The following is a 25,634-nucleotide window of genomic DNA, read 5'->3' as shown; positions in this document are numbered from 1 at the left end:
TGGGCTCATAAAAAAATGGGATTGTTAATGAGAACCAATTTGCATCAAACTTGAGTGTACAAAGCTTTACATCATTGAATACCGTAAGATGTTCTTATAACTTGCATGCCTTTATTTTGATGTTATAAAGAAACTATGGTTTGATCAGTTTGTATTTGTTCCCAAGTATTTTCGAAAACTTGATGATTCTAAGGAAGGCTTTAAACTATGGTGCGAATCTGCTAGTTTTCTGCTCGCCACCTCTGCGATCGCATCCGCATTTCTCCCGAAAACTACCTGCGAAAGAAGTTGAAGTGTCAACAGCAAATATGGAAACAGTTTGAATTCGAGTCTTAAACTTGTTGATTCGGCTCACTTTTCGAGACATTAAGCATAAAGAGAACATAACTCTATCTGGGCTTGGAGCTATGTTACTCGGATTCGGATCAAACATGAGTACCCGAATCAAACACTCACATCTTATGTTAGTTTTCTTTATTATTTTTCTACCATTTTATATCAGCCTCAGCAGAGCAAAGATCAGATGAAGTTCCAACTAAGAACTAACATTTCTTGATTTACGGCCTATCGATCCATTGTTGAAAGGTTTGGTTAACAATTAATACTTCTCTCTCTCAGGCCTAACAAACCATTAAAGCAAATAAGGTTAAAAGGTACCTACCAGTTTGGACTCCTGACAGCTTGATCACAATCGGGTTTCACTCAAGAAAGACTTGAATTCGATCACCCATTGTGTCGTTAAAATCCAACAATACCTTCCCCCCTACTTCCTCGGCAGCATCGTCCAACAATGCCTTGAGGTTTACACCACCCAAAGCTGTCGAGAACAGAAATCAAACCCTTACCGGTAATCTTTTCAAGAAAACTTGGTCATGGTGAATTTACATCGTAAAACAAAAATATACCTGGAACGATATTTGTGATTCCTTCCAAAAACCCGGCCTGGGGAAAAACAGAAAATGGTAACAAGAAAAGGGCTTTCATCATTTTGATAAAAAGACATATTTCAACAAAAAAGGTAAAGACTAAAGAATATCAACTATATTTATGTTCTTCAAACTCTGGTTGGACTTTGATATGCATCCAACACAAGTTCGCGCATTTTAAGTTAACAGATGGATAAGCTAACTAAATAATAAGGCATCTTTGCTCAAAGCAGAAGACTTACTGGAACTCTAACATCAAGTTTCTCAAATCCATCTCTTCCAGTAATTTTGATTCTCAATGTCCGAGACCAGATTCCAGAAAAAGGATCCCTTGAACCATCTGCACCATATTTAGTGTATACATCAGGAGTTATCACCTCAACAACTGGATCTTGAGGACTTTGACCTCTTTGTTCCGAGTCATCTCGAACCCTTTGTATACTGTATGCATTACTGCCCTCTGAACATAAACCATGTTTATTGGATTAGGAAGACACGGCAACAATATTCATTAATTTGAGAGTCCAAATTGGCGATACCATATAACTCATACCAACAAAGAAGGTAGGACAAATACAAAAGGTCTGACATCCTATCATGGTTTTAGGGGTACAACTGACCAAAGACCCTCCAAAATCCAAATACATTAAGAAACATCGAAAAAAATTGAAAATGCCCATGTCGGGCAGACATCCCTTATCGAACACTCACACTAAGTCATGGTAATATAGGTTTTAAGTACTATATCTCACCCACCTCTGTCAGCATATAGTTGATACTTGCTGGTAGCATATCTTTTTTCTTCTTCGTAGTAATTATTGAAACCTAAGATTTCCTTGATTTCCTCAAAGGATGGCATGCTTCCTGGAGGTGGAATACGACCACCATTGAGAGCAGTCAGTGAATCCTGCAAATTTTGTAGAAGTTGGCCTTTGAGAAGCAACATTGTATTAACAATTAAATTGTGACTAAATATCCGTATCGTGGGAATCACAAGAAATTAGAACTTTTGTATCGTAGATGTAAGAGTTAAGACTACGGATATTACACAAGATTAAGTGAGCTTTCGTAGACATGAATCAAGTGAAGTTACATAACCTGCATTGCTCGGATGGATACCCCGATCAAGGAAAGCGGATATGCCACAAGTTTATATCCAATTTCTTCAAGTTCAAGCGGAGCTAGTATTGGTGTTTTCCCCCCACCTTCAAGCATATTGGCCTACTTACAAGCGTAGTTCAAGAGCATGTTAAATACAAGCAATTGTCATATAGAAGTCCCATGCTACTGACAAATACCAATAAAATTCATATCGAAAAGCCAATAGAGATGTTAAATTTTCAAACATTTAAGCAACAAGAGAAAGCTACTGGCATAGCACTGAATAAGCATTATGTTCCCTCGGCGTCCAATTTATCATGCAATAAATCTATAATGCAAATGATGCTTATACAGTTATACCATACCATTTTTGGAACTAATTGAGAAACTTCACAGAAAGCTTTCATCTCTTCTTTAGACGATAGTGCATCAATAAAAAGGACATCTGCACCGGCATCAGCAAATGCTCTTGATCTCCAGAGTGACTCCTCTAAAGACAGTGCTTGACGAGAATCTGTTCGTGCCACAATAACAATGTCGGAACCACTCTCTTTGCGAGCGTCAACTGCTGCTTTAATTCTCATGACAGCTTCCTCTCTGGAAACCACCTTCCGGCCTTGTGTATGTCCACAAGCTTTTGGGGACACCTAACAGTGAAGTTTGATAAAAATCCGAGCCTCAAAATATGAACAAAACCAAATAAGCAATTCAAAGACTAAAAAGAAACTGCTTAGAATACCATAACATTGTTTACGGCAGTACAGTGTTTGTGTAATGTCAATACAGCAACAAAAAATTTTCAAAAAATGACTTTTTTATTCAGAACATGAACCTGATCTTCGAGAATGATCCCGGCAAAGCCTGCTCTTATATATCCTTTAACAGTTCTCTTCACATTCATCGCATTTCCGTATCCGTTGTCACCATCTCCGATGACAGGAATTGATACAGCCTGAGTAATTTGTTGCCCCTGATCCACCATTTCTCCATAAGAAATAAATCCGGTGTCTGGTAGTCCCAGGCGAGCGGCAGAAATGGAAAATCCTAATGATGGCAGCAAAGGACGTTAATATGCATACCATCTCAAAACCGTTCAGCAATGGGATAGCAAAAATCGTTTAAACTAATACATTTCAGATTTTGATACTGGGAATGCATCAAACTTATATAAGAAATAGTGTTGTAAAATGAAAAGGCAACGTGTAGGAAGAACAGAAAGACCAAAACTGTAGTAATCACAAACTTTTGACTGTAAAAAACCTTATGAATTCATATATGGTCCAAGTCCAATGAAACTAACATCTGGATTCATAAGTAAAACAAAATGCCTTGGATGAAGAAACAATCAGCATCAATGAAATGATCAGTTAGCACTAACTACTGACAAATTCACAGAAGATTGCATTTATCACTTTAGAAAATTGTAATGGAACAACAATAGCAGATTAAAAGGGGGAAAATCCAATTTTAAAGAACCATTCAACCATAGAAACTCAAAACAAAGAACAAGTCTTGGGATTATCAACTCAAAGCAAAACTTGCATGAACCATCAAAATTAGAAGAAACCCAAATCACAAACAAACAGAAAAATTGAAGCTTTTAGATCCAACAAGTCCAACTGAAGAAAACCCATATCTTGAAATTCCTAAATCAATGAAAAAAAATGGAAAAGAAAGCAAAGGAAAGAGAAGGTACCACTGGTGAAACAATACTGAAAGCCAGCTCTTTCAACAAGCTTAGCACTGAGACCATCGAAACAAGCAGGGCCTTGGTGAGCACCAGGCGATTCCAGAATCTGTCTAAGTGCCTTTGCAGGTGTATTCCTCTCACCTAAACAACCAGTGATGGGTTGGAATCGCTTAGGAGTGGTAAAAGAAGTGTGGGTCTTTGGCCTTCTTGTGTGGGTATTGATGGGAGATAGAAAGGAGCCATTTTTGAAATTAGAAACAAGGAAAGAGTGAGATTGTGAGAAAGGGTGGTTGAAAACAGAGAGAGCTTGATCTCTGGTAGCCACAAATGATGATGATGGGTTCATGCTTTGAAGGTTGAAGTTCATTAAACTCTGTCACACTCTCTTTGCCTGTTTTTGGTGACCCTACTTTGAAGTTTTGGTGATGAAATATTGAAAAGGCAGTTTATAGTCAAGAAATTTTCATTACCAAAAATAATAATTTTTTATGACTATTTGAGTATTGGCCTACTTGGCAAAATATTGGTTTAATAAATTTTATTTTATATATTTAGTTAATTTAGATATAAACGATGACACTTTAAAAAATTGAATTGGTATAATAAATTATATTATTTGATATTATTTTAAATTTTTATTTTTTTATAAAAATTAATAAAAATATACATATAATAGGATTATAATCAATGTCATTTATACCAATAAAACATTAACTTAACTAATAAATTAAAGTTTTATTTTAATATTATATATACATTTTAATTTTATTGTGCATTCGTTATTACATAATATTAATAATATTGTTGATCAAACACGAATTTAATATTGATAACAACACCGTAATAAATTATTATAATGCATTTAGTATTCACAATATGATGTATTTGCATATTTAAATTTTATTTTACTCATAATTTAATTTATTTTTTATTTTAATATTGTACATATATTTCACGTGTTATTATTAATTTGTTTAATAAAATTTGTTATTTATTATATATTATTTTTTAAAAACATCTTTTACATTTTAAATATATAGTTTCGACAGACATACGTGTATTTTAGAATTTTTAATACTATTTAACTAAATAATAAATCTTAAATTTAATTATTTTTTCGACTCATATACCCTTAGAAACAAATCATACAATGATGACATGAATAAATAATATTAGACTATGACACAATTTAGATAAAAATATAATAAATTTATAAAAGATACAAAAAAAAGAGACTTCGATTATTTAAGGTGAGTTTGGATGAACAGTGGGTGCAGTGCGATGTATTTAGCTTATTTTTTGTCTCATATGATAATAATATTATAGTATCTAATCTCACTGCCATCGCTATTTTTAAACTAATCGTAAGTAAACGCATTACCCATTCAAATAAACTATTAGTTAAAACATGAAAACACTTGAAATTTATTCTTTTATAAAAATAAAAATTTTTAATAATTAAACTATAATCTAATTATGATAGATAACTTTTTTTAATAATTTTATTACATCTTCTGACTCGAATCCAAGTCCTTATAGGCGCAATTATGGGTGCTACCAGGGGACTTAGCCTCTTAAAATGATTTTTTTTAATTTTTAAAATTTTAAATTAATAAAAATAAAATTACATTTTAACCCTTAAAAATTATGAAAAGTTGATTTAATCTTTTAGATATAAACAAAAACGTTATTATTGGATTTACGCGTTCTCTTACATTAACAACAATGCGTATGCAACTCAATCAGCTATGATAGATACATTTTTAATTCTTTATATAATTAAAAAAAATTCTACTTACATTAAATAATAATCCTAATTTAAATTTATAGAGATGTTTTAATGAAAAAACCATCCTCAAAGAGAGGAATATTTCCTTTTTTCTTTTTTTAATATTAGTTTTGTCTTAGTCCCCACGTTGCCTCTCTGTCACATTTTATGTTTTCTTTTTCATTTTCCCTTTCAAATTCAAGAACTAAAAAAGAAAAACCCTTCAAAAATCATCAAAACTCTTGCCAATTTCTGTTACTCTGTACATCTCTCTGTTTCTGTTTCTTACTAAATCCTTCTTCACAAAATCGAACTAACAACAAATTCTAGAACAGAAAGAGTGCTGATTTTTCAACAATTAAAAAGTTTGAGAGAAGAAAAGCCAGGTATTATTATAGTAAAAATCCATTTTTTGTTTTTCAAATTTTCATCTATTTTAATCCTTTTCTTTCGGTTATGAATCTGCTGTTCTTTCCGTGTGCTTATCTGTCTCTGCTGTTTTCTTCGACTATAATTATTACTCTTTTCATTCCTTGTTTTTGTCAACTAAAAGTTCAAGAATTTCGTTTACCTTTTGAGTCTTTGATTTCTTTTGTGAATTCTCATCGACCCATTTTAGACTGTGGGCTTAATATTTCTGGGTTTTCATTTAATTTTTTATTTGTTTGTGTTTTGATATTTAATTTCTCTGTTATTTGCCTAATGGAAGATAGGTACCAGAGGCAAGGACTGATGGTAATGCTTAATGGTTTTTTTTTTCCTTTAGTTTATATGAATTTGAATGTTAAAGATGTAAATTTGATTGAAAATCCACCTCATGTTGAACCTCTTTTAGTGGCTTTTTCTTAATTGTATGTTTTTAATTTAAATATGTTGTTTGCTGATATTGGAACTGTAGTCTTACAATGTTGGATTCTTCGTATATATTTGTTTCGATTAGCATAATTTAATTTAAGTCTACACTGTTAATGGGACCGTGAATGAGTTCATAAAACATTATGCAGGGACAGGCACCTCCTCCTGGCTACTTTATTCGACTAGAAAATTCCGACGATTTGTATTTGAAGAAACGAACAAGAATGCGTCGATGGCTTTTCTGTTCATGTCTGGTTGAGGATACTTACCAATCACATGAAAATGAGCACTTGAGGAGCCCCAACTATAATACAGAAGGTATGCTTTGATGCTAACTTGATTTGGTAATTCTAATTTGCTGTTCATTTAATTTTCATGATGGAAACTTTTGAATTCTAGTCCTTCTTTAGCATGTATTAGGCTTTATGTTTGTTATTTGCATAGCCTGTGCTCTTAGGAGGGAGAGGCACAAGAGAAAAATAACTTCTGAAATATTTCTCTTATTTTTTGAATTTGGAAAATAATTACCTTTGTGCGTGTTGGGGAGGAGGGATTTGGCTTTTACTTGCTAATATAAGAAGACTATTTTGGGTTGTCTTTCTTTTTCAATTTAAATCTTAGTGTTGGAATAAAACTTAAGACGTATGGCATATGTTGTGTGATATTCTAATGTTGTTATTTAAAATATGAATGTCTCTGACAAAGGTTCTTTGCTAAAAATTTTCTTATTAATGCTCAGTTATTCAATTATTATCTTTTTTGGTCCCTTTTGCATGCTTGTGTTCTTTCTATAATTTGTCATTGATGATGTAATGTGCTTTCAGGGAATCAAAAGAACTCAAAGGCGGCAGCTACTCCCAAGGCCGAAGTGCAAAAATCAGCACCACCTATCGAAGTGCCTGCATTATCATTGGAAGAATTGAAAGAAAAGACTGACAATTTCAGATCAAAGGCTTTGATTGGTGAGGGTTCATATGGAAGAGTTTATTATGCAAACTTGGACAATGGAAAAGCTGTTGCTGTGAAAAAGCTTGACTCCCCCGATGCTGAATCAAATGTCTAGTTTTTGACCCAGGTGTGTGAGCAATTTGACAGAACGGTCTTTTCCAATTATATTTTTTATTTTTATTGATAATGCAAATTTATGTTGCGATAGTGTCATGTGCTTCCCCTTTTTTTCATAGCACTTGAACTTTACAAATTTTCTTTGTTTAGGTTTCAATGGTTTCAAGATTAAAGCATGACAATTTTGTCGAGTTGCAAGGTTACTGTGTTGAAGGAAATCTCCGCGTGCTTGCATATGAGTTCGCTACAATGGGATCACTGCATGACGTATTGCATGGTTTGTGAAGTCATCATATTTGCATTATTAGTTCCTGATAGAGATTTTTCAGGCAATATCTTGTTATACAAAATAGACACGATTAGTTTGACTTCTTTCTTTTTGGCGACTCTAGGAAGGAAGGGCGTTCAAGGGGCACAACCAGGTCCCGTGCTTGACTGGATGCAACGGGTAAGAATTGCAGTTGATGCAGCAAGGGGATTGGAATACTTGCATGAGAAGGTTCAACCCTCTATTATACACCGAGATATCAGATCTAGCAATGTCCTTCTCTTTGAAGATTTCAAAGCGAAAATTGCCGATTTTAACCTCTCAAACCAGTCTCCTGACATGGCTGCTCGTCTTCATTCTACTCGAGTTTTGGGGACCTTTGGCTATCATGCTCCAGAGTATGCTATCTTATGTTATCCTTTTCTATGAACCAACCAGTCATTATCTTCTCGCATGTGTCTGATTATGTTTGATTCCATTCTCGGGTAACATCTAGGAAATCATGCATAAGTTTCCCCAAATGGTACCCCACTATTTAGGCCTTCTATGTTCTTTCCTGCCTCTTTTGTAATAGATAGGCAGGCATCTATGGTTTGATGGTTGTATGTAAATAATTACAGGCTTGAATTCACAGAAGTGTGTAATTTTTTTGTGAATGTGTTGCACATATAATGTATGATTTTAATGGATTATGGCTCCAATTCTTTTCCAGGTATGCAATGACTGGACAGTTGACACAGAAGAGTGATGTCTACAGTTTTGGGGTTGTCCTTCTAGAGCTTTTGACCGGGAGGAAACCTGTCGACCACACAATGCCGCGTGGACAGCAAAGTCTCGTTACCTGGGTGAGTTGATACTTTCTTCATTCTGTCAATCATCTTCCTTTTCTTTATCTAGACTAGAATGAGTGGCACGTTTTTGTTTCATTTATATAGTGCTTGATCTTTCCAATTCGCTTTAAATTTGACTAATTCACCAGCATTTCTTTATCTCGATTTAGGCTACTCCAAGACTGAGTGAAGATAAAGTTAAACAATGTGTAGATCCAAAACTGAAGGGAGAGTATCCTCCTAAAGGAGTTGCGAAGGTACTTCTATCCTCCCGTGTCTGCTTAACTTGCAGTAGTTTAATTTTGTAACTTAAATATGTTTCCGGGTTTTTGGTTTTTGAACGCCGGAAGACATGTAACAGCCACACTGAACTAGCTGTTAACTGTTTACGTTACGTTTTGTTGCTGCAGTTGGCAGCTGTGGCAGCATTATGCGTGCAATACGAAGCTGAGTTCCGCCCCAACATGAGCATCGTTGTTAAGGCTCTCCAACCACTATTGAAGGCTCCTGCTCCAGTACCAGCACCAGCACCCGAGTCTTAAAACTCAGATGAGCCCGGTTTCTTCACCTTTTATCGAAATTCCAGTAACCTATACACAGTTTTTAGTATCATTGGACTGCAGATTTCATCAGATCACTAAATATTTTATTCGTATTTCTTTCCAACTTTTCAAATACGAGATCAACGTGTAGGGTTGAGTTCGACTGTCGCTAGTTTCCGGACCCCGGGTGCTGAAGTTTTCAAGTTGAATGAGGGATTTGGGTTGTCTGGTGAATATAAATGTTACATGAGTATAGTTTGCTTGGATTTTGTGCTTTTGTGATGTTTAAGTTAATACTGACATATGTAAATCTTTTATGTAAAAATATTTGATTTTGTGATTTGGATTACATGTCTGATATATTTGGCTCAACCATTCTTTAAGGTTAATTAATATTATTCATAGTAATAAGATTGTTTAAATCAATATTTGATAACTTCAATCCAAAATGAACAATTTTGATATAAATATAAGAAAATTAATTGAAAACATGTAAAATAATAATAATAAAACTAGGCTTAGGCCACTAAAGACTCGACTCTTTGTATAAAAGGGGTTGTTTTGTTTGAATTCTTTTTCAAATTTAATATTTTTTATTTAAATTCTTTAAAATTAATTTAAAAAATATTAATCATCAATTATAACTTTTTTATGACTCGAAATGTAAATTAGCCTAGAATAATGGAAAATTTCGTAAGACAAATCAGGCTTATCATCCTTACTTAGGCCAATATTAAATTTTTACTTTTACAAAAAGTTAAAAAAATAAATTGATTTTACATCGATGTAACCTAGATTTTTTAATTATATATATATATAAGCATCAGATTTATCTGTAAATGTCATACTAATAAGTTCAGAGGTTATTTAATATTTAAAAGGGTTTGAAAAAAAATATATCTCAAACTAGTCTATATATCATTTACAATTTTAGATTATGATACTATTACAATTTATTATTAAGTTATTGATAATTTAGATTAAATATATCATACTGATTTATCTATGATTCGATTCGACTCATAAAAAATTCAATATCTCTAAAAAATTTATGTATTTTTAAATTATCGTCTATGTCATTTTAATTAATAGATTTAACAACTATCGTTAAAGTCAAGACTCATATTCCAAATTTTGAAAAGCTAAAAAACTAAAAGTTATCAAATTGGAAAACAATGACTAAGTCAATCATATACATATAATACAAGACTAATAACAGAAATTGACTTAACGGATTTATTAAGTATTGTTCAAGTCAAAATTGAATTTTTCATAAAATATAGTTACTAAATTTTATTAAATTAGAGCACAAAAATTAAATCTAAAATATATTCATAATAAAAAGATCGATAGCAGAATTTGACCTTAAATAAAATAAATCGGATCTTACTTAAGACAAGATTTGTCCATAGGTCGAGCTTCCTCCTAGTTAAACAAAATTCAAGCTCAAGATCATTATTGTGCAGACCTTAATTGTCATGTTCATCATTTTACCATTCAAAAAAATTATCATTTTATTATAATTAAATCTAATTTTTTATTATTCAAGTTGAATTCATATAAAATTATTTGGTAAAAAGACTTCCATCTCTTTCATTTTCGAAATTGAGTAAATTGGTCCATCTCAAAGAAATTAGAGTAATTTAATCACTGTCAATTTTGCAAGTGAGCAACTAAGGACAATTTATCACATCGTTAATGTTTACCATCAAATTTACATGATTTTTATCAGTATAATAGCAAATTTAGCCTTCAAAATTTACGCATTCTATCAAATTGATCCTAATTTAATAAATTTATCCCACAACATTTGTATAAATGTGTAATTTTGAGGATGAATTTGTTGAAATTATTAGAATTAAGGTCAAAATGACAAAAAATATGTAAACATTGAGGGCTAAATTTGTTATTTTACCAATCAAAATTATGTATAATTGAAGGAAGACATTAATGCCATGATTAATTATCCTTAGTTGCTCACTTTCAAAATTGACAGGGATTAAATTGCTCCAATTTTTTTGATAGGGACTAATTTGCTCAATTTCAAAATTAAAGGGACTGGAGAGGTCTTTTTACCATATTATTTATTGCTGCAGTTAGACCCAAATCGGGCCGGGTCTTCTACAGCTGACGGGCAGACCCATTAACATATATACGGGTATAGTTATAAGAGGCGGGAAATATAAAACCCAACGTCCGTCACAAATCTGGGTGCCTTTTAACAGCACCAAAATTCCATGTTACGCGTGTTTGGCTCCCAAGTGTTAAATTCAAAGGTAAATGAATGGTACGTTAATTCGGATGATCAGGAGACCAATGCCAGAGCCGCATGCTTCGCATTTTCGCTCCACAATGACCATGGGTTACTGTTTGTCAATCTCATTTCTCACCAAAATCTTCTTCTTCTTTTTCATTTTGTTTTCTCTGTTTGTTCGTTTCTTTTCTTTTCCCTCTTTCACCATCCAAACAAGGCCTTGTCATCTTAGGTTTTCGGGATGGTGTCGGAGGATAACGTGATTGAGGACTCAGCCTCCGTCGAAGACGATTTTGACGGCGATGATTATGATTACGACGACGGCGGCGATTATTACGACGACGATTACGGTGACGCTGGAGATGACGATGATGATTACGGTTTGGTTGAAGATGACGACGTCGATGATCCAGGAGCCATGGTTTCTCGGCGCCCTAAGGTAATCTTGTCAAATGTTTTTTTTTTTTAATTCAATTGCTTTTAGTGTGTTATTGGATTTGAAGCTTCTGAATAAATTTCATGGAGCTTTGAAGAAACATAAATTTTAATGAATTTAGTTGCTAGAAGTAGAAAGTAGAAAGAATAGAAGATAATGCAAGGAAATGTTTGGAAATTTGTATCTTTTGCTCGTTATATTGGTGGTGAAATGATTCAAGTGGACTTTATGTAGCTGACCATAGACTATTTTCAGGGATTTTTGAACGCTTTGGGTATTAAAGTGGCAGTGATTGGCTTAAGGGGTTGCCATTGCTAGTGTTCTTCTTGAATTTTATTTATTTGGAATTTAAATACCTTGTCAAGTTAGTTCTTGATTACATCTTCATTCTGACATTACGATGAAATAGGTTCATAGAAACAATTGGATGAAATTGGTTACTTCATGTTATATGTTTGAGGTCTAGAACTTTTGGGTTTACGTTGTTAATGATGAAAAGAACTGGAAAAGGGGCACTAGTTTCTTGCTCTCCATGTTCTTTCTAGTAATAGTAGAATTGCTGAGCTCCAAATATTCCTTGTTTGGAAGATAAAAAACATTATGCATTGAATTTAATACAACTATTTCTGGCATTATTACCATTATTAATATGGTTTTGTTTAGTATTTCAGCTAGGTTATACTGTATTGCAAGAAGCAGATATAAAACAACGACAAGAGGATGATATTTCTAAAGTTTCAACTGTTCTTTCATTATCACAAGTTGAGGCAACCATTTTGCTTCGTCACTATAATTGGTAATATTGAGGTTTTAATATCAAGTTTGTGTATGTTTTCTATTTAAGCCTTAGTTTACATGGACCATTTTAATTTTAAGGCATCTTTTCCCTTGTATAACATTGCAAGTAAACTATTTGGCTTTGATGGAAAGGTGAATGTGGCTGCTTTACTTAGCTGCAATTTCATGTGTTAAGCTGTTTGTATAGTTTTTGAATTGTGTTTTCCCAAATATGGTTGGTTTTGTAGGAATGTTAATGAAGTGCATGATGAATGGTTTTCCGATGAAGAAAGAGTACGAAAATCTGTTGGATTGTTTGAGAGACCAGTTGTAGATGTATCCGATGCTAGCAAAGTAAGTTCTATAGGTTACAAGTTTGCTTGTGTTTTTTTAAACTTGTTCCTTCTGATTGTTCATCCTTGCAAATTACGTTCCTCTGACACATCTTTTTTGCTTCCCAACCAGTTTACTTGTGGGATTTGTTTTGATTTGCTTCCACGTGACAATTTTGCTTCAGCTTCTTGTGGTCATCCTTTTTGCCGGGAATGCTGGCAAGGTAGCTCCCATATTCTTTGTTTGATAGGCTAATTTTATATAAAATCTAGGTGATGGTTGTATGCAAATGCTTTCCTTTTCTTTAAAATTAAAATCTCCCATGAATATTGTCTTAAAAAGAACTACCATCTGGTTTTGGTTATCAAGGTTTCAGTTTTCATATATTAGGTAGCTAATATATACTAAATTCAGTGTAATTGTAAGTTCTTCGCCTATGTCATTTCTAATGCTTTTTGACACAAAACCTTTGCTTATACTTTTTATTGCGATATTTTGTTTAATATGGTAGGCTACATTTGCACAAGCATTAATGATGGTCCTGGATGCTTATTGCTGAGATGTCCTGAGCCATCTTGTAAAGCTGCTGTTGGCCCAGATATGATTGATAAATTGGCACCTTGTGAAGAAAAGGGAAAGTATTCTCAGTTTTTACTCAGATCTTATATTGAAGATAACAGGGAGGTATGTCTTGTATTAGAACCTTGAGATATACCAATAGCATATAATGGATGATTAGCCATCAATAATTTGAACTTTTGTGTTTGATGAAGACCGGACTTTTGAAAGTCAGGTTAGACTCTTTGTAATGTATGTTTGCTTGCATGAGTCCCCTTTTGAGTAGCACTTATGCATGCAATGCATAAATGAGCACGAATTGCTGGTTCTCTTAGCATAATTGGTTCTCTCTTTTTGCTCAAAGTTCTTATCTTTTTCGACCATGTCACTGCTAGGCCAAGTGGTGTCCTGCTCCAGGGTGTGAAAATGCCGTTAATTTTGCTGTCGGTGGTGGGGATTTTGACATCACCTGTTTGTGCTCATATAGATTTTGTTGGAATGTAAGTTTCTTCTTATTTTTTCTTTTTTGATTATTAGATTAAATTTCATGGTCATTACTCTCTTCGAGATGTCTAAGTTCTAGCAAATCTTGGTTGCAGTGTACTGTAGAAGCCCATCGTCCTGTTGACTGTGAAACTGTAACAAAATGGATGTTGAAGAATAGCGTGGATGGGGAAAACGTGAACTGGTAAAGATTTGTTGCACATCTAGAAGAACCATTCTGCTAATAATGATTGCTGTGTTTGTATCATGTAATCTGAATATATGAAGAAATGCTGTAACTGTTTTTCCTCCGGTGCAGCATATGCTATGCATATTGGTTATTGAGAGAAATGAAAAAAGGTTTCATATGAAACCTCTTTTTAGTTTTTGCATTCTGTATCTATGTTGTTTTGACTCTTCATTTTTCTTAAGTGCCTGTGTAGGATACATTTTAGGACATGGGTGTGTGGATAGATCCTTTAGGAACCCTTCGAGTACATGGAAACTTAGAAAAAATGAACAAGCCCGTGTCAGCCAAATACCCATATCTGACACTCAGACTTGAGTCCAAGTAATATAGCAATGCATAATTCCACATTCTTGTTGGCATTTAACATGGCTATCTTGTTTGCAAGGGCAAGTGGAGGAAAATTTTGAACTAGCTTATGATGCATGAAATGGTTTGAAAGTGAAGCTAAGTTCACTTTTACTTTGTTGTTAACAAGGACTACTTGTACATTATTAAACGCTGGATGACCAAGTGCTAACTTATTTTAACTATTTTTTTTTATTGTGAAAGCCGAAACCTCTGCTACTTTTTTTTATTCTATTCCACATATTATCAGCTTCATTCGTTTAAATAGTCTGTTTGCTCACATAAAATATGGTGGAGAATCTTGCTATCATGTTTACTGTTTTTGTTGTATGCTCCATGTAGGATACTTCATAATTCCAAGACTTGTCCCAAGTGCAAGCGGCCAATTGAAAAGAACCAAGGGTGTATGCACATGACATGCACGCCGCCTTGTAGTTATGAGTTCTGCTGGTAAGCTTCAATTCTTTCTTTGTCCAGGAGAAAAAAAAGACACTGCTTGATATATGGCATCATAATTCATTAAGTCTCTCTACTTTGAGTTTATAGTAGGATAGGATTAGAGTTGACGGATTTTAAGGCTTAAGGCTATAGTAGAATAATGACAAAGAACCAATCTGCTTTTGATCCAGTTATAAATCTAGAAAAAAAGTGAGATTGAGGGGAAAGATTGCTGGAAATTCTAGGTAATGTGCTGTAAATGTTAAAGCAAGAATACTATAACAATAAAGAAAAAGTAAGAAGTGGGAAAGCGAAAGTGAGAAGAATACGAAACTTGTTAGGCTATACTAGTCTCAGACACATACATGCATCCAACACTCACACCCAAGTCCAAGTGGCATAGCCTAAATTTACTAGGGGTGGGACTAAGATTGTGATAGGAAACTAACTAAACAAGCTTGCGCTTGGAGCAAATAAGACTTATCTCCTAGAATAATTTGAAATTCTCCAAGTAACATAATTCAATCAAAATCATATTCGTAGGGTGCATTATTTGCTGAAATTAATTCCATCCTTGAAAAATTATCCACTCAGAATTCATGATAGATGATTGGAAATCCCTAAAATCAAATTACATAAAATTGGGATTAAACTGTAGCTCTCTTTATATAACATGTTAACCTTTGTTTGATTTCAATTACATGTAAATGTAGGTTATGCCTTCGTGCATGGTCAAGTCATGGTGTGGCCACTGGTGGTTTCTATTCTTGTAATGTATATGAAGCTGAAATGCAAAAAGGAGTATGGAGATTAATAGTCCTTTTTGGTCATTGTCTTTTTTAACATCTGCTAGCATAATGGTTGAACTTGTGACATGATTCATATTCTTGCTGGCAGAATGTGGACGCCGAAATGAGGCGAGAAATGGCAAAGAACTCCTTTGAGAAATACACTCATTATTATGAACGCTGGGCAAGCAATCAATCAGTACGCTGTTTTTCTCTGATTTTTCATTGCATAGGTCTTTGATAGAAATTTCTTAAATCGACTTCTATGTTCCAGTTTTTATCTGCTTCACGATGAGTGCTATCAACTCAAGATTTTGACTTTTCTTGTCAAACACGAACCTTCCCATGCCTAAGTTTGAGTACCATAACTTGAGACTTTTACTCGTTGATGTACCACCAAATGCTTAACCTTCTGAGAATCCTATCATCCGTTTCAGATTGTAGTTACTAGAAACTACAATTTATTAGCATGTATCTGTGGAGAAAGTTAAAGTAAAAAAACAAGTTGGCACTGTTTTCTTTTGTTGATTGTGTTGGTAAAATTTTTACTTTTTCTTTCAATAACAAATTTACATAATCTGAATGTTCTTATTTGCAGTCAAGAGAAAAGGCTCTTGAAGATTTAAATCGGATGGAAAGTGAAAATGTTAGTTCCTATCTCCTATCTTTTTAATTTTGAGAGGTGGATCTACTTATTCCTTTTTTTGTTCCTTTTATAAGTAGTATTATTCTAAATTACTCCGACTTTTTATTTTCCCTAAAGCATTCATTTTCAATGTTCGTAACCTATACATAATCGGACGTATGGAGATACTATCCTCCAAATATATGGAAAAACTAGAAAAGGATTGAGCACACCTATGTTAGACACATGGTCGTATCCGACTCTCACCCCCAAGTTTGAATAACATCGGAATTATCTTTTGCTTGTAATTGCATCTTCATTTTTTTTTTGTTAATTTTTCCTATTAGTCCCTCTACTATGCATAAATTGTGGATTTAGTCTCTATGCTTTAATTTGATCATTTTAAGGCCTTTTAACTTTAGATTTTTAAAATTGTAGTCCTTACCAAATAGTAGCTATTAAATTCATAAGTTATGTTCTGCTATTTTCAAATTTTGATGTGGCAAACAATTACCCCATTTGTAATGTCGTATCAGTTTGCTTTTTCACATATTACTCACAAAAAAAAGCCAGTTAATGGATTTAATTGTTGTTGTTTGCATCAAAACTGAAATTTGGAAATTAAAAAAGTATAGGAACTAAGAATGATCTAATTGAAGAACATGGACTAAATCTATAACTTTGTGCATAGTACAAGATTAATAGTAGAATTTAACGAATCAAATTTAACTATTACCATCCAGATCAGGACTGAAATTTCGAATTTTGAAAAGTACTAAAAAGTACAACTATTAAAATTGATCAATTCAAAACGAATAGGGACTAAATTTGATCAAATTAGAGTATAGGGACTAATAGCAGAATTTAACCTATTTTTTTCTTAGATAAACTTGTCATTTTATATTGGCTTTTGATGTTTGTTTTTTTTTTTCTCAAGTGAAGATTAAAAATATATTCTCAATAAAAGCAGCTCTCTAAAATATGATCTTATAGAGTTTTCGGTGTAGAATGATGCATCTTTACTGCCTTTTTCTTTGGTTTAGTTTTTGTTTCAAAATTATTCCAGAGTGTTTTTTTTTTTTTTTAAATTATGTGTTATAATGAACTCCTAGAGTTATCTAACGATGATCGTGCACCTGAGAGATATTTGAAGAGGCGTTCCAGCATGGTCGATTGACCTCGGAATTTTTGAAGTGGATTTGATCAGAAAGTTGCTTTATTATATTACATGTTTTCATTCAAATCAATAACTACCTCATTGCTTTATTAGAACCGCTGGATATATACTTTGTTTTCTTCTTCGTTCATTTACATTTTTGTTCTAAATTTCTGAGAAAAATTATTAACTTTTCCAGATGGAAAAGCTTTGCAATGTGCAATGCACAACAATGTCTCAGCTAAAGTGTATAACAGAAGCATGGCTTCAGGTAAATCATAGTCATATAATCGCCATTTATTCATCCTTTCTTTTCCGGGAAAAGGAAATGAGTTAATTGATTTGGTTTCTCTTTTCTGATACATAAAATATTGAAGATAGTTGAATGTAGACGAGTTCTCAAATGGACTTACGCATATGGGTATTATCTTCCCGAGCATGAGAAAACAAAGACACAGTTTTTCGAGTATTTGCAAGGTATACACTTTTTTTTCTTTCTGAAAGTACATGTGCGTCAAAATTTATTCTTCTGAATGGACCATTAATGACACTACCTACTTTGCTTTTGTTTAGGGGAGGCCGAGGCTGGTTTGGAAAGGCTTCATCGCTGTGCTGAGAAGGAATTAGATAAATATGTTACTGCCGATGGTCCATTAAGCGACTTCGATGACTTCCGCACAAAGTTAACTGGACTAACCAGGTTTGTTTTATCTGCTTTCCAATGACTGACTTGACGTTTACGTTATGAGGAACTTGCAATAATATTGTCTGTTATACATTACTGTATTTAAAATCCACCCCGCACTTATCATATTCATGCCATTCTCGACATGCACAAACTTATTGTACTTCCAAACATTTAGCAGAAAATGTTCCGCATTAGGAGCCGAATCTTCAATCCTTGGTGTTTCCTTCACTGATTTATTCTTTTCGGTGCATTTCTCCATTTACAGCGTCACAAAAACGTACTTTGAGAATCTGGTTAGAGCACTAGAGAATGGCCTAGAAGATGTGAATTCCACAGCTTGCAACAAGATCGTGAGCCCAAGAAGCCCGGCCAGTCCAAGAAGTCCTACAGGACGGAATGGTAAGGGCAGAGGGAGCAGGGGCAAAGAGAGCCCCAGAGCCGGTGGTTCTCCCAAAAATGTAGATGATACAAGTAAGTAGGCCTTATAACTTATGTGCCTTCTAGTTTCTGAGTTCTATAAATCATTGGTGAGATTATAAAAAATAGTAACCTTTATTTTTTTTTTCCGTGGAGCCTACCTTATTCCTGTGCCCCACCCTTCTGACGATAATCTACATGTATATGTATATCTTTACATATATTAACAAGTTGCCTTTGTTGCTAATGAGGGTAAACTGTTACATGTTTAATGGTTTTGAATGCAAATATGCAGAATATGATTCGTTTAGCCTAATTATAGACTTAAATAGTTTAACAAAGTGGCGTGAGATTTAGCCATATAGTTAGAAGTTTCACTTTTACTTGCAGGGTGATATCAGTTTAGTTGGGTTTTTAGATTTTTAAAACTGTATAATTCGATTTTTTATTCTTTTTCGTATTACTTTTACAAAATGATTTTTATTTTATGACTTTTGATTTTTGAATATTATTTAGTAAAATTTTAAAATTATTTTCCTAAATATTTCAAAAAAATAATAAATTTTCAAAGGGAATAAAATATAAAACTTTTGTACAACATTTTTATATAAAATTTTTAAGGTATTTTTACTATTTTAAATATAAAATATTTGTTTTATGTCATAAATTATAAAATTAATTTTAAATAATAAAAGAATAGTAGTGGTTCAGTTTCGCGTAACCAAAATTTTAACTTACTCCATCATAATTTTGCTATTTTATTTTTACCTTTTTTATTTTTAAAGCTCCAAGCACTGCATAGCCATGACGAGCACCCTAGACACCTTCAGTAATATATTGTATAGCTATTTTAGCTATAAAATTAATTTGAAGTGATCTCCGGGTATTGTACGTTGTTTTTGAGGGAAATTGAGTGTATGCTAAAAAATGCTATTTTATTTATATAAATTTGGGGAGATCATATAACAGTGATTTGTTCAATTATTGAAACAAGTTTTCTCTGAAGGGAATTTAGAGAAATTAATTGTGTATGCTATTCTGTTTTTCCTTTGGTTGGTGAAAGCCAATATTATTACCCTAAAATTCATTGAAAAGTACGAAACTCAATTCACCAAATCAATCATTCATATCAACAAAAAATCATAATCAAAATTAAACAACATCGAAACTTTACAACGGATTCTAACAAAATTTTCTTCATCAGAATTTTAACATTTCTTTTTACATTGAAACCCTAAATCAAACATTTGGTTAATACCCTACAAATTAAACCCCCAAAAAAAACCATTAATCCAAACTTTTCTCTTTCTTATTTCGTGAAGCAAATCGCTAAGGGAAAAACGCTTCATTTTCCAATACATTCAAAAACTTAGAATCACTCACAAAATTACCCATTTTTTTCGAAACGAGATGCGACATTGGGAAGCAACAATCTTGAAGAAACAGCGAAGAACGAACTCCATTATTGTTCCACTGAAACTCCAAAACAGCCAAGAAAATGTAGATCAAAACAAGGAACGAAATTACCAGTGATAGAAACATCTCTCGTGAGTAAAAACAAGATGAAACATCCATCTTAGAGGCTTTGGAGAGTTTATGATGATAGGGAAAAAACTTGGGGTTTCAAAGGTTTTTATAAATAGGAAAAACGTGAAATGTCAAATTCAATGAATGATTAAAGTAAGATTTAAAGAGTCCAGAGAGAATGTAAGAGAAAAATAAAAGGGAATAGTCATTTTGGGGAAAAAGATGAAGTACATTGAACGTGATGGGTTATTATCACATGGTGGGTGCCTTTTAAATTTCAGGGACCCATTTGGCTATATTCTATGAACCTAATAATCTTTTTCTACGTAATGTTTCTTTATTATTGTTCTTTTTTTCTTTTTTTATCATGGTTCTATGTTTTAGGAATTGAAAATGGCAGGTTATTAATATGTATGGAAAATAATTTGGTTGAATTAAAATATTGGTTGAATTCTACTATTAGTCTTTATATTTTATGAGAGCTATGGATTTAGTCTTCATATATTAATTTGATTAATTTTAGTTTCTGTATTTTTTTAATTTTTAAAATTTTAGTCTTGACCCAAACAGTAACAGTTAAATTCAATACTAGTCTTGTATTGTGCATACAGTTGTAAATTTAGTCTATATTATTCAATTGAATAATTTTAAGTCCTTATATATTTTGAATTTTGAAATTTCAATCTTGACATAAATGTATTTCAGTCTTGACATAAATGTCTATCATTAATTTATTAACTAATTTGCTAGTAAGTAATATGTGAAAATAACAAGCTAACATGACATTACACATAATAATATGTTTGTTGTGTTATATTTATCGCTATAATTATACTTGTTATGCATGTAAATTTTCAAACTAATTCAATAACTCTATCATTTCGATCTTAAAAATGTATATATTAAAATTTATTGAACGGTTAAAATTTTTTACATAAAATAAATAATAAAAAATTAATTTATGTCAAAATTAACTTACATAATCTGTATAAATAAAATATGAGGACTAAATTATTAAAATATTAATTGTATAAAAATAAAAAATATATATAAAATAATTTTAATTTTACAACAGTATAATAAATCCCTCTCCTAGTATATTATATATAAACGCACATATACATACAAGAAATGCCGTTGGATTGTAAATGGGTTCAACTTGATCCACTTGGATGGATATTATAGTTGCCAACTTACAGTATGATGAATCATATCAATGCACTGAAAACGTAGAGTAAAGATAATGCCAAAATAATAAAAACAAAAGGGACGATTCTAAATAGCGAGGCCACCCTGTAAATTTTTTTGGGCTAACTTGTATATTTTATGAAAGTTTAAATATAATTGTGAAAAACAGAAAGTTGATAATGTCAATTTATTACAAAGAAAAAAAAAATAGAACACAGAATTTTACGTCGAAATCTTTTCAGAAAAAGAAACACGGACAGAGGAGAAGAAAATTCCTATGTCGAATTCGAATGATAGAATAGGAGAGACGATTACGTCTATTTATATGTTTAAAACATTATTTTAATCAAAGTCAAATAAAAATAATGCAGTAAGGTTATTAAAGCACCTTATTCTAATTAACATCAAATAGAATAAGTAAACATCTCAGCCTTCGCCCTCGTAGATCTCCTATATTGTCACTTGTATTTATTTCAACTTCTAACAATAATTTTATAATTTTAATAGTTTATATTTTTATAAAGATTTTAAATGATTAAATTAGAATGTTATCATTTTTAGAGGATCAAATTATAATTTTATTTTTTATTAAATTAAAATATTGTAAAAGTTAAAGAACGAATGTGAAATTTTATATTTTTAGGGGGTCGAGACCCTTGCTAGCCCCCTTTGGTGTTGTCTTTGATCTCAAACCGATGAACTAACCTTATACATTTGATTTTAAATCACTCTACTTCGTTGGCAATAAGAGAAGAAACATCTATGTATATAAACTAAGAAGAAAATAAACAACGAAGAATATCAAACGTGCGACCGGTGAGCCATCTTATTAGCATTCCATCGAATCTAATAGAAGGATAATTGTTGAAACTGTGATTTAAATTGACAACAACCATATATACTCAAAGCTAAAAAATTAATTCGAAAGAAAATTATTAACTATATATTGACAATCAGACTCGGAGCTAAATATTTTTTCTTTTCAATCAACGAAATATTTATTTATGTTAGTGTAAAATTAGTTTTTTATATATATTTATAGTTCAGGTAGATCAAAATTTGAAAATATTTAACTAATTTAATATAAAAATTTAAAACTCTTAAATATATAATATAGGATTCTAATTAATATGGTATAAGAGTACAATAAAAATGAAATCTTCATTCCTCTGTTATTAATATTTTTAAAATTTCAAAAGATTTAATAATGGAAAATTTAGAAATAGAATAATTGAAGTTAAAAATTCTGTCTTTTATTAAAAATTAACGAAAAAAATTAATAAAGAATGCGAGATAAATCTCAAAATTATGCATGAACTTTGATTTAATGTGTAATTTTATACATAAAATTTTGATTTGATTCAACTCTCACGAATTAACATAATTATTGATATAGCATCATTTTAAGTTTATACACAAATAATTTTATTTATTTAATATTTTTTTGACATATTTATTTACTCAAATGTGTATAATTGATTCAAAATTAAAGCTTCATATATATATTTAAACTACAATCAAAATTTCATATATATAATTATACTAAATCAAAATCGATATTTTAAATTATATATTAAATTAAAATTTATGTATAATTTTAATATTTATCCCAAAAATATGGTACACTGCTTATTGCTTTTATTACAAATAAATTCTCATCTCAAAGCATGGCCAAAAATGAAGTCAAATTAAAACCAGCAATCATCAAAGAAAATCTGTGGGCTTAAGGGTACAAAATAGGAATTTCCTTAAATTAGTACCTTTATTATTCAAGTAATATTTTTTATTCAAAAATTTATTGATTTTAATTAAAAGATATAAATCTTAAAATTATACTTGAATTTGGGTTTAATGTGTAATTTTATATGTTAATTTTAATTTTGTGTAATTTTATATATGAAATTTTAAATTGATCTAATTATCACAAATTATTAACACAGTTATTGATATAACATCGTTTTATATTTAAATATTGCATACAATATTAATTATATTTATCCAATATAAAATAAATTGATATATTTATTTCTTTAAATATGTATGATTTGAATCAAATTAAAGTTTTATGTATACATTTGAACTCCAATCAAAAGTTTATGTGTATAATTACAATAAATTTAAATTTATGTATCAAATTATATATTTATTTAAAATTAATGTATAATTTTAAAATTTATCCTAACTAAAAATAAAATAGATTGTCTTAAAAACATTATTATCTTTTGTTTTTGCCGTCCAGATATGGACACACCTCATTAAGACAAGTTTAGTATATTAACGAGGTCCTCTATTCTATAAATAGATCACATGAAGAAGGGGCAAAGTACTCCATTGTTTAAACAAGATTAGATCGATGAATCAGATTATCGATGAATCGGATTGAGAAGTAATTAAAATATCGGTTAAGAGAAAATTGTTAAATTTGTTTATCTGAAATTACGGGTTAATTGAATCGGATTTTTTTTAAAATTTTTAAATGACTTATTTAATTGAAAGAATCAGATTAGCGAAATCAACTAAACTAATTGAATTAGTAAATCAATAACTTGACTGATTCGATCATTGCTCTAATTCTGTAAACATTGACCACAAGCACAAACACGATAAAAAACCAATTCCACTTTAACAAAACAAATTAGGACAAGATTAAAGTCGAGCTATATTAAATTCTCAAGAACACATGTGAAGAGGAAAATGTTTAAAAAATTAAAAAATTGCTTAATACATAAAAATACTAAACTTTTATTGATGCAATCTATAAACAATATATAAAAATTAGTTTTTTTATTTCATGCGATGCACAAGTTTAATTGTATGTATCAATTAAAATATTGTCACAACATTTGTAGCGTTTAAATATAAGAATACAATTTATCAATTATTTAGTTAAAATTATATATTAAGCACTAAGATTTTAGAAATTAAAATGTTTATATTAAATTTATAAAATTAAGATTATATAAATAAATAAATAAGGAAAAAATAATACATTTTTTTCATAAGTAATTGAAAGTATATAGAGATTAATGTGTATAATACTAATAAGTTATTTATGAATTAAGAATAAGTATAAAATCGTAGGGACTAAATTAATAATTTTGTGTGATATACTTATATAAGATCGGTTTAGGTTTAATACATATCCAGCTAATTGCTATTATAGGATTAACCTAAATTTTAGTATCGACACAATTAAAAAAATAGAAATTATAGATTTTATTATGATATTTATAAGTTATAACCCTTAAGATATGTAAGAAAATTGTAAAAGGTGAAATGTGTATAATAAAAAAAATATTTATAGCTGAGGATTGCCTTATTATTTTTGTGAATGATAATATATATTAAATTAGAAAATTAATTGTCTTTATTTTAGTAAGAAATTAATTGTCCTCTTTAATACAGAATCTGACGATGATATTATGTGTTATGTTAATAGTCTAAATTAATATAATATATTTTAGCAATTATTTGCATGTTTATGGTTGAGTAAGTCTTAGTTCGGTCAGTGTTAGTATTGTTGTTAGTGCAAAATGACGTGGATTCAAGCGTGTTGAAGTGCTTTTATCCTCCTATTTAAAGGTTGGAGATAGAGGTGAGCAGAAAATTTCTAAATAGAAGAAACCAAATTGAAAAAATTGATTTTTTTTTGTTTATTCAATTTTTTTGGTTTAAGTGGTTTTCATGCTCAGTTTAATTAGTTTATTCAATTGATTTTTAATTTTCATATTTTAAATCGATTCAATCATAACTCATGAGGCCATAAGCTTATAACTTATTTACATACTCAAACTGAAATTTAAACTTTAAACCCAAAAACTTATTAAAACTTAATATTCTTAAAAGTCCAAACCCATTAAAATTTAAAATTCAATACCCGTTAATATTTAGAATTCAAATTGATAATTTACTTTTTTTTATGGTATCATTTTAATTTTTACCATTTAATATATAAAAAACCTAAATTGATATATACCCGTTAAGAATAGTAGAAGACATGAAAATTGTATGTTAGATTGTTGGCCATGCAATAAAATAAATATATTTTGAGTTTATTAGAAAATGTTTGATTTGATTTTAATATTTTTATAATGAATTTGAAATAAATAAATAAAAACAAAAGTAATATGATATACTAAATCGAAGAAAAAAGATAGTTATGTGAAAAAACAATTAAAGGAAATAAAATTATAAGAAATTTAATTTTTTCCAACTCAAAAATAAAATCTAAAAGCTGGATCAAACCTAAAATTTTTTGTTCAATTTATTTGGTTTACATGAATAGTTTAATTTATTTGGTTTTTGATATAAAAAACTGAACTGACC

General features: G+C 30.9%; 2 protein-coding genes and 1 pseudogene across 7 annotated transcripts; 2 read left to right on the top strand and 1 right to left on the bottom strand.

The window, feature by feature from the left end:
* Window positions 1–21: 21 nt before the first annotated feature.
* Window positions 22–4,167, bottom strand: LOC107890531 (2,3-dimethylmalate lyase). Of its 4 annotated transcripts, none has more exons than XM_016815003.2 (9): window positions 3,724–4,167; window positions 2,860–3,071; window positions 2,393–2,674; window positions 2,025–2,147; window positions 1,683–1,833; window positions 1,169–1,386; window positions 906–942; window positions 658–817; window positions 22–276 (listed from the first exon to the last, which is right to left on the bottom strand). In XM_016815003.2, the coding sequence occupies exons 1-8, from the start codon at window positions 4,082–4,084 to the stop codon at window positions 699–701; spliced, it is 1,503 nt and encodes a 500-aa protein (XP_016670492.2). In that variant the 5' UTR covers window positions 4,085–4,167; the 3' UTR covers window positions 22–276; window positions 658–698. The 4 variants fall into 4 exon arrangements, with proteins under 4 accessions (XP_016670492.2, XP_016670491.2, XP_016670493.2 ...); XM_016815002.2 differs by having other exon boundaries at window positions 662–817; XM_016815004.2 differs by having other exon boundaries at window positions 662–817; window positions 1,169–1,266; window positions 3,724–4,155.
* Window positions 4,168–5,993: 1,826 nt separating this feature from the next.
* On the top strand, window positions 5,994–9,417 carry LOC107890530 (PTI1-like tyrosine-protein kinase 2; annotated as a pseudogene).
* A 1,828-nt stretch (window positions 9,418–11,245) lies between these two features.
* LOC107890529 (probable E3 ubiquitin-protein ligase ARI7) lies at window positions 11,246–18,903 on the top strand. Of its 3 annotated transcripts, none has more exons than XM_016814999.2 (16): window positions 11,246–11,321; window positions 11,532–11,738; window positions 12,407–12,531; window positions 12,761–12,866; window positions 12,978–13,068; window positions 13,357–13,529; window positions 13,799–13,903; window positions 14,003–14,091; window positions 14,824–14,931; window positions 15,633–15,720; window positions 15,817–15,906; window positions 16,306–16,353; window positions 17,688–17,759; window positions 17,866–17,965; window positions 18,062–18,188; window positions 18,442–18,903. In XM_016814999.2, exons 1-16 carry the CDS (start codon window positions 11,283–11,285, stop codon window positions 18,653–18,655), a joined length of 1,782 nt encoding a protein of 593 aa, XP_016670488.1. In that variant the 5' UTR covers window positions 11,246–11,282; the 3' UTR covers window positions 18,656–18,903. The 3 variants fall into 3 exon arrangements, with proteins under 3 accessions (XP_016670488.1, XP_016670489.1, XP_016670490.1); XM_016815000.2 differs by having other exon boundaries at window positions 11,246–11,332; XM_016815001.2 differs by having other exon boundaries at window positions 11,264–11,413.
* The last annotated feature ends 6,731 nt before the right edge of the window (window positions 18,904–25,634 follow it).

The sequence above is a fragment of the Gossypium hirsutum genome, chromosome D09, assembly GCF_007990345.1.
Source record: "Gossypium hirsutum isolate 1008001.06 chromosome D09, Gossypium_hirsutum_v2.1, whole genome shotgun sequence".
Classification (NCBI taxonomy): Eukaryota; Viridiplantae; Streptophyta; class Magnoliopsida; order Malvales; family Malvaceae; genus Gossypium; species Gossypium hirsutum.
This window is presented reverse-complemented; position numbering and strand designations above follow the sequence as displayed.

Coding starts and splice junctions, on each gene's coding strand:
- LOC107890531 (XM_016815003.2), bottom strand. CDS start 4,084: ATGAACTTCAACCTTCAAAGCATGAACCCATCATCATCATTTGTGGCT. Junction 1,834..2,024: donor TATCCATCCGAGCAATGCAG/GTTATGTAACTT, acceptor CAAAATTTGCAG/GATTCACTGACTGCTCTCAA. Junction 1,387..1,682: donor TCAACTATATGCTGACAGAG/GTGGGTGAGATA, acceptor GTTTATGTTCAG/AGGGCAGTAATGCATACAGT.
- LOC107890529 (XM_016814999.2), top strand. CDS start 11,283: ATGTTACGCGTGTTTGGCTCCCAAGTGTTAAATTCAAAG. Junction 17,760..17,865: donor TAACAGAAGCATGGCTTCAG/GTAAATCATAGT, acceptor AAAATATTGAAG/ATAGTTGAATGTAGACGAGT. Junction 18,189..18,441: donor AAGTTAACTGGACTAACCAG/GTTTGTTTTATC, acceptor CTCCATTTACAG/CGTCACAAAAACGTACTTTG.